A 12256-nucleotide genomic window follows, 5' to 3' on the forward strand; every position below is an offset into this window, starting at 1 on the left:
ATACTATAGACTTCTCCATCTCCCATCCATATAACTTTATATATCTTGGCTCCGTAAAAAAACTGAAAGCATACACATATATAAAATATAAATAGAGGTCACCCTGCAACTGATATTTTCACTTGTTGGCTTTTAATTGAAAATGCAGAAATTATTATTTTTGATCTCTGTCAATTCGAAGAACCTTGCAGCTGAGGAATCAGAGTTGCGATTTCGCCAGTTAACAAAGGAGTATCAGGCACTGCAGAGGGCATATGCATTACTGCAAGAACACACAGGAGGCTTTGCAGATGCTGAGAGAGAAGCCAAGGTGAATATCATCTCATTCAGATTTAGCTCTATACCATCCAGTACAACCCCAACTACAAGTTAAATGTCCACCCAGGTTGGAATTCCCATTGACATTTCTTTGAAACACAAACTTAATGGAGAAACTGAGTGAGAATTATTCTCACCCATTGCAGCCAATGGTTTCAAAATCAGTTTCAATATTTATATCTAGATTTTATGCAAAAAAAGGAAGATGTTTATCACTGCTGAAAACCAAGTATTATATAGCTTCTTTTGGGTCAGGAAAGACAATATTTAGCTATAGCATTTTTGAGCTATAATTCAGTTTACAGATAACTAGATCTGAGGAATATTTGCTGTGCTATGTGATTTACTCCAAAATACATTTTTGTTGATGCTTATGGCAGTCTGTCATACTATTATGATCATAGGGAGTATATTTCATTAGGATACTTTCACTTGGTTATTGCTTTCACACCAGGGTGTAAGTACAGAGGAAGCAGGCAGGGGGGCCCAGGAGGGTAGGGGGCCCAGTAAGGCTCTAATTAATGAGCAATTCCAAGATATCTTGGTATGTAATCTTTCTGCTCCTCAAAAGAGCAAATTTTAGACCAGGCAACTCAAGTTCCAGATTTGGACCTCTGCTTTATAACAAGTGTCACATGCTGTATGTAAATGAATGGGTAATGAACGGGTGCAATGTATGTCATAGGTACAGGAGCAGATGCAAACAGAAGTTCTGCGCTACAAAGCAAAGGTTGAAGACCTGGAGAAAACACTGACACAGAAAGGACAGGTTGGTAAATTGCATCTGCTTAAATATTTTATAAAGCTGAGCCGCCTTAGAATTAGGACTCTTAAGAAAAACATTTGTATGATATGGGCTTAAAAGGCTGAAACGACGTTTGCTAAATTCATTATCTATGCATCACCATGCAAGTGGTAAAAAGGTGAAAAGAAAGCAGAAGCTGTAGAAGAAATTGAACATTTTCTTATTCATATTGACTTGGCTTCGATAGGTTCACATATGACAAATCTGACAACATTTTTTTTATCATCATACTTCAGGCTTCAGCCATGGAAACAGGTGGTTCTTCCTATTAGTATCTACTAAAGAGTATCAATTGCTATTTAATATATTTTGCTTGTATTACCTATTTCCTTTGGACAAGGTTTCTTAGTCCTCTAAGTGTTACTTTACCTTTAAGGAAAGCATGCCAGAGTGGCTTTAAGTAAATCTATATGGTGCTTTCCTATTTCCTATTGTGACATTATAGCATTATAGAATAGAATTCTTTTATTTAACAGGACTCACATTGGGTAGACGAGAAGCAGCTCTTCATTAAACGCAACCAGGAACTTTTGGACAGGGTATGTTCACCCAACATAAAATACATTTTTATTTTGAATGCATATTATAGACGGAAAGCAGCATTTTCCTGTACATGATTACTGTGTCTTTAAATGATATGTCTATGCAGTTTTACTACCACAAAGATCATGAGAATATATAGAACACTATGTAGAGCTGTAGTAATCAGTTTGTTGTTAGTTAAATGCTATGATCAGACACATTCTATTATGTTACATACACCACTGATTTAATAAAGACGGAGTGGACCAAGCACATTCTTGAAATTTGTTAAAAAAAAAAAAGACCTAATTTACTTGAGCTCATTTGTTTATTTTATATCTTATCTGCAATTATTCATCTTAGATTGAGAGACTGGAATCAGAGAACAGCCGACTGCAGCAGGAACTGCAGGATTCCAGAGATCAAAATGAGTTACTGGAGTTTCGAAACCTCGAGCTGGAAGTAAGATTTCCTAATGAAATATTATTTATCATGTGTTATAATATATTTATTGTTATAATTGATTATCATTATTCAGTGCCGTTAAGGTATTGTAACATTTGTCACAGTCGTGTGTAAAGCTGCTCCTTGCACCTTGAAAGTGGCAGTAGATCTATGGGTCCCACAGCTGTATTTTTAGGATATGGCAGAACTTGATTCGATGGGGAGATCAGTAGTCAGGCTACTTTGATCTGGCAGAAGACATGTTCATTTATGAACTACTAGATTTTATGGCCAGTTAAATAGTTGGATTAAGTCTGCAAGCCAAGATGCGGACCTAAGCAGACACGTTTTTCACCTCTCCGCTCCTGAAGGACCCCTTTAGCTACAATTTTAGCACCCATACTAGCACTGCAAAGGGACTGCCTAGCGGGTGTCCCCCCATACAATGCCAAAAGGCTTTAAAACCAAGAAATCCCTGGCCTCGAAGCGAAAACCACCGCCGCCTGTCTCACCTTCTCCACCACGTCTGGCTTCCAAAATGGCCAACACGGCAGATTCCTCACCGCGTACTTCCCCTCAGTCTGCATGGGAGTCAGACTAGCCAGACTCTGAGCAGGTGGCCCCGCAGACATATTCGGGCGACGCTACCCTGATAGGCCAATTTAAACAGCTACTCCAAGCAGAATTGGCTACCGTAGCTGATAAAATCACAGAACATGTGATGCAGGAACTCAAGGAGCTGGGTAATCGGACGGTCACGGTGGAGGATAAAGTGGACGAAATGGTGTCCAAAGTCAACCTACAAGAGGCAGCAATATCAAAATTGAAGATCCAGCTACAGGACCTGCAGGATCGGGTGGAGGATGGAGAGAACAGGTCGCGTCGCAACAATATAAGGACCAGGGGCCTTCCAGACTCTGTATCTGATCTACAAACGAAGATTCCTATTCTCCTTGCGGCTCTGGTCCCCGACCTTCCTCTGGACCAATTGCTGATGGACAGAGGACATAGGGCTTTGGGCCCTAAACAGCAGGGCTGCCCTCCCAAAGATATTTTCGCCAGACTCCATTATTTCAAGACGAAGGAAGCCATCATGAGCGTGTCTCGCGGTGCTCCAACATTGGATTACAAAGGCCATAAATTTTCTCTATATGCCAACCTTGCCTCACTAACTATTCAAAAGCGCAAACAGATAAAACTCACCACGGCTGCTCTCATCTCCCTCCGGATTCGATACAGATTGGGTTTCCCATTTAAGCTGCTATTTTCGCATCAGAACAAGCCCTACACTATTGCAACCCTGCAGGAGGGCAACACCTTGCTCACTGAACTATGGATCACAAAAGCAACGCCATCATAAACCTCCTCTCGTCCGGCATCTCCTGAGTAAAATAACTATGGCAGAAAAGCCCCAGGAGCAACAATGGGGGTCTTACCTGACCAGTTGGTAACTATACAGTTTGAACCTGCGATAATTATAGCCTTATGGGCTTAATGTTTGTCAATTTGGGTCCTTCCAGGAACTTTACCCCCCCCCCATTGGTATCTTAACCGATACCTTATTGTGGTTGAGGGTTGAGTACCCAACTGTTTAGATTTTGGGTGACACTCTCACCTATGTTAGGATGATATGTTTTCTGTTTTTGGATGATTACTTAATCTTATATGTTTTTGATAAATGCTGTCATTGTGTTTATTTAAAGAAAGCATGGTTTAGGAAGTGGCTAGATTTGGTAGAGAGCAACATCGTTCACATGTAAAATGGCGTTAAATTGTATTACCCACAATGTTAAAGGTTTTAATTCGCCCTCTAAAAGATCCCTAGACATGAGACAGTATACCAGAATGAGGTCAGATATTCTTTTTATTCAAGAGACCCATTTCTCTAAATCTTCTGCACCAAAATATCTCCATTATTCTTACCCCCAATTTTATTTAGCCTCAGCGGATAGAAAACACAGAGGGGTGGCCATTTGCTTTCATAGGCGACTTCACTTTAATCTTCAATCGGGGAGATATTTAATACTAATCTGACATCTCCAAGATAATCAAATTACATTAGCAGATGTGTATGGTCCTAACGAGAATCAGTCATCATTTTATAAAGATTTTTTTAAACTTCTGGAAGAGGGGAGCAGAGGTCAGGTGATACTGTGTGGGGATTTTAATGAAGTTGTAAATCCTTCCATGGACAGACATCCTTTTACCCCAAGTCACAAAAGTGGGGGCAAATATAGTTTTGCCAAGCTATTAGATCAATACTCATGATTACATTTTCTACTCCTCTCCCCATAATTCACATTCCCGTATAGACTCCTTTCTGTTACATAAACTAGCTATCCCACTGATCCTGAATTCGGACATAAAATCCTGCCCATGGTCAGACCATTCGATTGTGATCCTCCGATTAGCTAATTTAATTAATGTCCCAACTGAGTTTAGATGGAGGTTAGACGATTCCTTACTATCCTTCCCAGCTGACATGGAAACAATCACTAAAGAACTGGAAAATTATTATAATACCAACAGTAATCCAGACATTAGCAATTCCACTTTATGGGCAGCCCACAAAGCCTACATGTGGGTAATCTTTATACAATTGAAGTCCAAAATATAAAAAAAGAGAGAACAGAAATTAAAACAACAAATGGAATCATTACAACTTTTAGAAGCCCGGCACAAGGCTTCCCCCTCTAATATTTCCTTGAGGAGACAAATTGAGTCACTTAGAACTGAAATAAATTTACAACTAACGAAAAAAGAGATCCAGAAACTACAATGGATCAAACAGAAATATTTAAAAGAAATCTAACAAGGCTGACACTATGCTAGCAAGGCACTTAAATAATAAATATCTCCACCATTCATTCACACAAATTCGAACAAAATTGGGTTCCCTCATGGCAAACCCAACCAAGATAGTGCAGGAGTTCGCCCAATTTTATTATCAGCAACAGCCAGATCCTCCCCAGCAGGCCCTGGATACGTTTCTAAGCCCCCTCAACTTGCCACATCTCACGTCTCAGCAAATAACATTACTGTCAGAACCAATCGATACAGACGAGATTAAACTAGCAATTCAACACCTCAAATTAAATAAGTCTCCTGGTCCTGATGGCCTCACAAGCAAATATTATAAGATGTTGGACCCTAAATTAATCCCCCAACTTCATGTATTGTTCAACGATATTATGCAAGGGAGCTCTAAGTGTGACCCCGAATCCCTTTCAGCAATTATTCCTAAACCAAGTAAAGATACTACTGATTGTAGGAACTTTCGCCCAATTTCGGTTTTAAATATAGATGTTAAATTGTTAGTGAAGATATTGGCAACTTGGTTGAATAAGTTCCTCCATACTATAATCCACAAAGACCAATCAGGGTTTATTTCAGGCAGACTAGTTTGTGATAATATCCGCAGTGCAATTAACCTAATTAGTATAGATAAATCTCAAAATATCCCTGCTATGCTTTTATCTATAGACTTAGAGAAAGCTTTTGACACTATCTCCTGGAAATTTTTATTTACAATACTTAACAAACATGGCTTTCCACCTCCATTCCTCAATGTTATAGCTGTGTTATATGATTCCCTGAAAGCCTGGGTTCAACATAGTGGTTCCCGTCAGCTTGATTTTCAATAGGCCGAGGCAAACGGCAGGGGTGCCCATTGTCTCCCCTGCTGTTTGCCTTAGCCATTGAGCCATTGGCTATAGCTATCTGAAGTTATGCAAGGATCTCGGGTATTAAGGTTGGTCAAACAGATTACCGTTGCATGTTATATACAGACGACATTTTGATGACATTGTCTCATCCTATGACCTCCCTCCCTCACCTATTTGAGCGAATTTGCCTCACTCTCAGGTTTGAAAATGAACCCCACTAAAACTGAGGCCTTGAACCTTAATTTACCCGATAACATTGTAAAATGAATGGAAATAAATTTCCAATTCAAGTGGCAATTTAAAAGCATTAAGTGTCTTGGAGTTAATCTCTTCCCGGATTATGGATCACTAGCTCTTGGTAATTATAAACATACCTCCCAGAAAGTCTTGAGCATGAATTCCTCCTGGTCCAAATTATGACTATCTTGGCTGGGTAGGGTGAACGCACTTAAAATGTCTGCCTTTCCTCTTCTGCTCTACCTTTTCAGAACTCTCCCAGTTGCCCCCAACATGGGTATAATGAAACATTTGCAAAATGCTTTTAACAAATTTGTATGGGATGGTAAGAGAGCCCGTTTGAATTTTGCAGTAGCTTCTAGAAATAGACAAAAGGGGAGGCTAGGTATTCCTAATCTTCAGTACTACTATTTGGCTGCACAATTAAGTCAACTAGCTGCATGGCATGGGGGAGATGAAGCTCCACTGTGGGCTTTAATCAAACAGGACACACTGCATCAGGACTGGACTGGATTTCTACACAGGCCCTGGCATTCCTAGTACACAGAGGCCCAAAAAGCCCCCACCAGCCCACTTAGTAGTCACTTTCTATGGCATCTTACAGCATCCACTCTGGCATTTGCCAGAACCTACAGATTTCCAGTCCGGGTCTGCACTGCATACTAAGTTTGCTAGGAATGTTCTATGGTCTAAAAGTGCATCATTAGGTGAGCAGTCCAACCCAGTTATAGCCTACTCCCTTAAACTGTGGCAGAGATTTGGTACCAAACAGAAAATGAAATATCCCTCTAACCCTGCACTGAGTATTTTTGGTAACCCAGGCTTTGTTCCAGGACTTTCCCAAAAAGACTTTGCATGGTGGGAACAAAACAATCTATTTACTCCCTCACACAACAATCATCTCTGCTTTCTGTACAACAATTAAAGGATCTCTACAATATGCCTTCACATGAGACTTTTCGTTATCTACAAATACATCATTATATAAAAACCATATGGAAAGAGAATAGTTTTCCCTGCTCGACTCCTTTTGAGCTGATGTTCTTACAGATTCTCCCACAAAAACGGTCAATTTCTACTTTATATGATTACATAGTTCACCAGACGGACATTAAGGACTTACAATTTGTTAAACGTTGGGAGCGTGACTTGGAAACTTGTTACGACAATGATACCTGGAGAGATATTATAACAGCAATAACTCACTGCTCCATCAATATTCCAATCCAGGAAACCTCTCAAAAAGTTCTTCACCAATGGTACCTGGTCCCCACTACATTGTCGAAATGGAACCCATCGTCCTCACTGCTCTGTTTCAGAAACGGTGGCCAAATTGGCTCTTTTTTACACATTTGGAGTGAGATTTTGGATCCGAGTGTATTCTATGATTACAAATGTCACTGGTCTCTCACTAAGAAATGATCCAGCGGAGGCTCTCCTCAACAAACATATATCCGGTGGCAATAAGTACCTGGGCATTAATCACTCACATCTTTTCTGCCGCAAAGCACATAATAGCAAAGGCATGGAAGACTCCCTCTTTAGACATCCAACCTGGACAACGTGCTAGTACTTGAAAAATTAACTAGCCTCCGCACAGGAAAGCAGAAATGCCATGACAAAGTCAGGAACTCCTCGTTGGCTTATAGAAGTAATTTATAATCTTATTACTTCACTCACCTCCCCTACTAATTCACATATACAATTTACCAATCTCCGCCACTACTCACTACAATACAAATGCTATTTTGTTTTGACAGCATTTTCTTTCGATAGTGTCTTTACTTCCCCTTTAAGTTTCCTTTCTCCCCCCCTCCCTCTCCCCCTTTTCTTTAATTTCTTTTAATTATTTTTCTTTTAATGCTTTATTTTATAAGCATCATATATCAAGATTACATACAGATTATGAAGACGACAATAATGTTTGTATTTTCTGCTCAGGAATATGGGAAAATGTGAATGTTTTTTTCTTGCACAAGCAGACTGGGATGTCCAGTCTTTGCCATTCCTGTAAATTGCATTATGTCTTTCTTTTTCTTTAATAAAAGAAATACAAATAAAAAAATAAAAAAACAAGCATTTGACTTCCAGCTTGTCAATTTTGTTGCAAATTTCTACTGCCTGTATTATTTGCCTGACCACAGCTAAATATATGTATATGGACTACTAGGGAGAAAGTTGTGACAGAATGGACTGCGATCACTTCGAAATGCCAATATTTTCCAGTGGCTGCATATGAATGACATTTGCAATATGGCTATCCAAGCGTATGGCCTATATCCAACTATTCAGCCTGCAGGCTATTTGTTTGGATAACCTGAAAATCAGCTTGTGTGGCCTACTTTAGAAGAAAGATTAGATGCTTCAGGAGAGAAATATGGCATTCCGAATATGCTTTCCGAATGGCATTACAGGAAATATCACACCGTAACAAGCTTTGACTTGGCCAGTTATTAGATTATAACAAACAAGGGAAAGTTGTGCTCACCACTAATTTTTAAGCGGGGTTGCAATGGGGCTGTTACCAAAACATTTACATAGACAAATACAAGAGTCCTCTGCACTCAACTCATTATCAATATAATAAGGACATTGAAACATTTTGTCGTAAGCTACTATAAATGCCTTACCCTTTAAACAAAACAGGGATTGTTTGTCCATATATTGCAATATATTTAAGCTGGCCAACTACGTCAAAATCATCCCATATCTGGCCAGTTCCTACACTCACGTCCTTAAGACATTGGACATTTTTTCCCATGTTCCATTGTAGCGTGGTCCTATGTGCAGCAGTCACTTGAGCACATAATACATAGACGTCCTGTACACAGAATCTGAAAAGACTGGCTGGATAGTAGCTGCAGAAAGAATGTATTACCTGATTCTAAAGCATTCAAATACCCATTGGTGCACAGTCTAAGGGTAATGCCACATATTGCTTTTATTTGCCATAATATTCTTAGAAAAAATTGCAAAGGTAAAAAAGCTTTCTAAACATAAAGTGCACAAATTGCCATTGCCCTGTCAAACCCCATATACTACAGGGATGAGAGTGGGACCTGTTATCCAGAATGCTTGGGACCTGGGATCTTCCAGATAAGAGATCTTCCCATAAATTCCATACCTTAAGTCTACTAAAAGAATGTTTTAATGTATTTTAAAACCAATAGTCTTGTTTTGCTTTCAATAAGACTTAATTATATCTTAGTTGGGATGAAGTACAAGGTACTGTTTTTTTATTACAGAGAAAAAATAAATAATTTTAAATCATATATAAATAATTTTTTAAAATGTGAATTATTTGATTATAACGGAGGCTTCTCCATAGGGTTACAGTGGATATTAAAAGATCAAAGGAGATTAATTTGAAACCAGAGTGTAAGAAATGAAGAAAGCTGAGAAACATCCGTTACTTAGAGAGGAAAGGGGAACTTAGATGCCAGTAAGGCTGCCATAGGGAAATCAGTTGTAAATTAGAAGTCTGATACAGATATCATCTGACTGGTAGGAAACAGCTGACTGACATCTGAGTTTATCAGGAGGAGGGAGTTGATCTGCCAAAAGGGCAGTGGGTGTGAGAGTTAAAAGGAGGATCATACTGTCCTGTTGGCATGATAGGAAGATTATGGGAATGCCAGCTGGGTGTGATATGGGAAGCTTATAGTGTGAGACTTGGAGGACAAGTTTACAGAAGAGAGAAAATCAGGCACAACATAGTTGATGGATATGACAGAAGTTACATGGCAAATCAAACAACAAATGCCATGAATTCATCTAAGGAAGTACAATGTTAAACATGTATTTTAGTATGCAGTTTGTTCATACTTGCTGCCGAATGATTTGCAGATTTATCACACATGCCTTCATGCATTTTTGGTCTTCTGCCATAAAGTCATATCATATTTTCCCTAAGGAAATGCCACAGCAAACGTGACCAGGCATGGCTCCTATAAATCAGTATTTAGACTTAGGAAGATATACATTATAAATGCAGAGTTTCCGTCTCTGAAATCATAGTTTAGTTCCACTGGAGAATGGCTACATACACTCTAGCTGAAGGTAATTCATTGGTCTCGATGATAGCTCCTTGTAAGAATAGGTGGTTGGTCTAATCTGTAACAATGCAGTATGACTGATTTAAAGTTCAAGAAGTCTAGTTTAAGCACATCATTCATTCATTAAAGGTACATAGCAGAAAAGTTGTATCCCTTTGTTCCACTTCTTCACAGTAGACCTTTCTTGCTACCTGCAGATCTTATTCTGGGTTTTGTTCTAATATGTTCTTGTATCCTTCTTTAAGGAGAGAGAAAGAAGATCCCCACCATTTAATCTCCAGATCCACCCATTCTCCGATGGAGTCAGTGCATTGCAGATTTATTGTATGAAAGAAGGAGTAAAGGTATGGAACATGTACCGTATAGAAAAATGTATTGTTACACAGTACCTGGATAACAGACATTAAAGCTTTATGGTTTGTAGGTCTGAATCTTTGTTTCTAAGGTACAGGTATAGGGATGTGTTTAAATGACATCCCTGAATAAAATTTAAACCCCAAATATTTAGAGCACCCTATATAGTAGGATGACGAAGCTAGTTTCAAGATGGATGTTTCCTTGGGGTAGAGATAGCAGATGGACTTCTGTTAGGGTTATATATTCAGGGAAAGAAGTTCAGGAATAATTCGAGCAGCGGTTCCTTAAGATCAAAAAGCTTTATTCCAGGCTGCATTTAAAAACATTGAACAGGACTTCACAAGAGACATACTTCCTGTTCTATGACAGTGTGATCACCTAGTCTGGTTACTGGATCACTTGAAAATTCAGGAAAACACAAATAATATGTATGGATTTGCACCAAGCGACAGACAGGATCAGGTGACCAACTGAACGTAGATATATATAATAGGTGTGGCCTATAGTAATTTCAGAGCCTAGAATGAGCGGCCCCACTGTAGAGTGAATTTCGTAGTAATATGGAACCAGTATATAGTGGTACTGGTATTGGGTTATTGTAGAGGATTCAGTACTAAGATATAAATTCATATCTGAACATTTGAAATTGAACATCTGAATAATAACTTTCACTGTACTATTTATAGTCTTTGTTGAATAAAAGTCTGTTTTAACTTTAAAAGATGCAGCACCCAACTAGGGTTTGCATGCTAAAAGTCCAGTCTGGAGGCAGGGAAGTGATGTCAGGGGCAGATTTGGTGATGTAAGTGGGTTGGGTGCTGATGTTTAAGGGCAAAGTGATGATGTTTAGTGAGTGGGCTTGTCATATTAGAGGCAGGCTATGATGTGGTGAGTCCCGAATGGTTTTCTGCAGTTTTGGACCAGACAGCCATAACAAAAAACAGGCTACACACCCAACCAGGACTTGGACACCACCCTATGTACAAACAGGGGCAATGTTTGCATTTGCCCCATAACCCATACTGGTAATTTAATAAAAAGTGTAAAGTTTGTAGAATCTCTTGTCACCCATAGCAACCAATCAGCAGTTAGCATTTACCGGCCCCCTGTATAAAGCTCATGTAACATGTATCCTATGGGGTTTTGTGGTCAGTGGTGAAAGCCAGATATCCCTCATCCATACCTCCTGTCCTTCATGTGAATGGAAACTGCCTGTTAATGCTTGAGACAAGCAGGTTTTACCCTTGAAGTTTTCTCATCAAAAATGGGCTCCCTTTATACCAATCACAAGAGGCACAGGTGGGATATTGGCCATTTCTCCACCGGGTTATTTCAGCATGATGTGCTCCATAGTCTTCTAAAAGGCCAAGCTTGCTTTACTCGTGCTTTGTAGATGTCTATCTGGTTATTGGAAGATGCAAATCTTGTGTTTTTATCCACTTTGTATTAGTATTTTTTTATGCAAAAAACTATTCTAAATGACTTCACTTTTCAAATTCTATTATTATAGCTGGCTAAGAATTTGCTTCTATTTATACCAAATATTTGTAAGATTATGTGTCCCCTACTGTTCTTAATGAGGATATTACAAGGCACCTGAGGCCTGATCTTCTGTGGCTACAAATTTCAATACAGATTTGCAGTATCATTTCTGTGCACAGTAGGGTATATTTTATCATCTGTGTAAACCTTGCTATTCTGCTGTCTGGATAAGAAGAAAAAATAGCGGAGCACCGTGAGAGTCCAGTAAAAGTATTAAAAATGGAAAATTTTATTCAGTAAGCATGTAAAAACAGGTTACAGCAGCAGTTCACCCTGGCTGCCCGCTTAACGCGTTTCGTGGCGTCCTGCCA

General features: G+C 39.2%; 1 protein-coding gene across 2 annotated transcripts in view; it reads left to right on the forward strand.

The window, feature by feature from the left end:
• The window catches only part of jakmip2.L (janus kinase and microtubule interacting protein 2 L homeolog), a 70131-nt gene that overhangs the window by 46183 nt on the left and 11692 nt on the right, over positions 1-12256 (forward strand). For both annotated transcript variants that reach the window (XM_018252184.2, XM_018252185.2), the window contains exons 11-15: positions 182-310; positions 1004-1087; positions 1600-1662; positions 2009-2107; positions 10292-10390. In XM_018252184.2, the coding sequence (XP_018107673.1) occupies positions 182-310; positions 1004-1087; positions 1600-1662; positions 2009-2107; positions 10292-10390 (474 nt within the window). The remainder of the gene's footprint in view (positions 1-181; positions 311-1003; positions 1088-1599; positions 1663-2008; positions 2108-10291; positions 10391-12256) is intronic.

Source organism: Xenopus laevis, chromosome 3L (assembly GCF_017654675.1).
Source record: "Xenopus laevis strain J_2021 chromosome 3L, Xenopus_laevis_v10.1, whole genome shotgun sequence".
In the NCBI taxonomy this organism is placed as follows: domain Eukaryota; kingdom Metazoa; phylum Chordata; class Amphibia; order Anura; family Pipidae; genus Xenopus; species Xenopus laevis.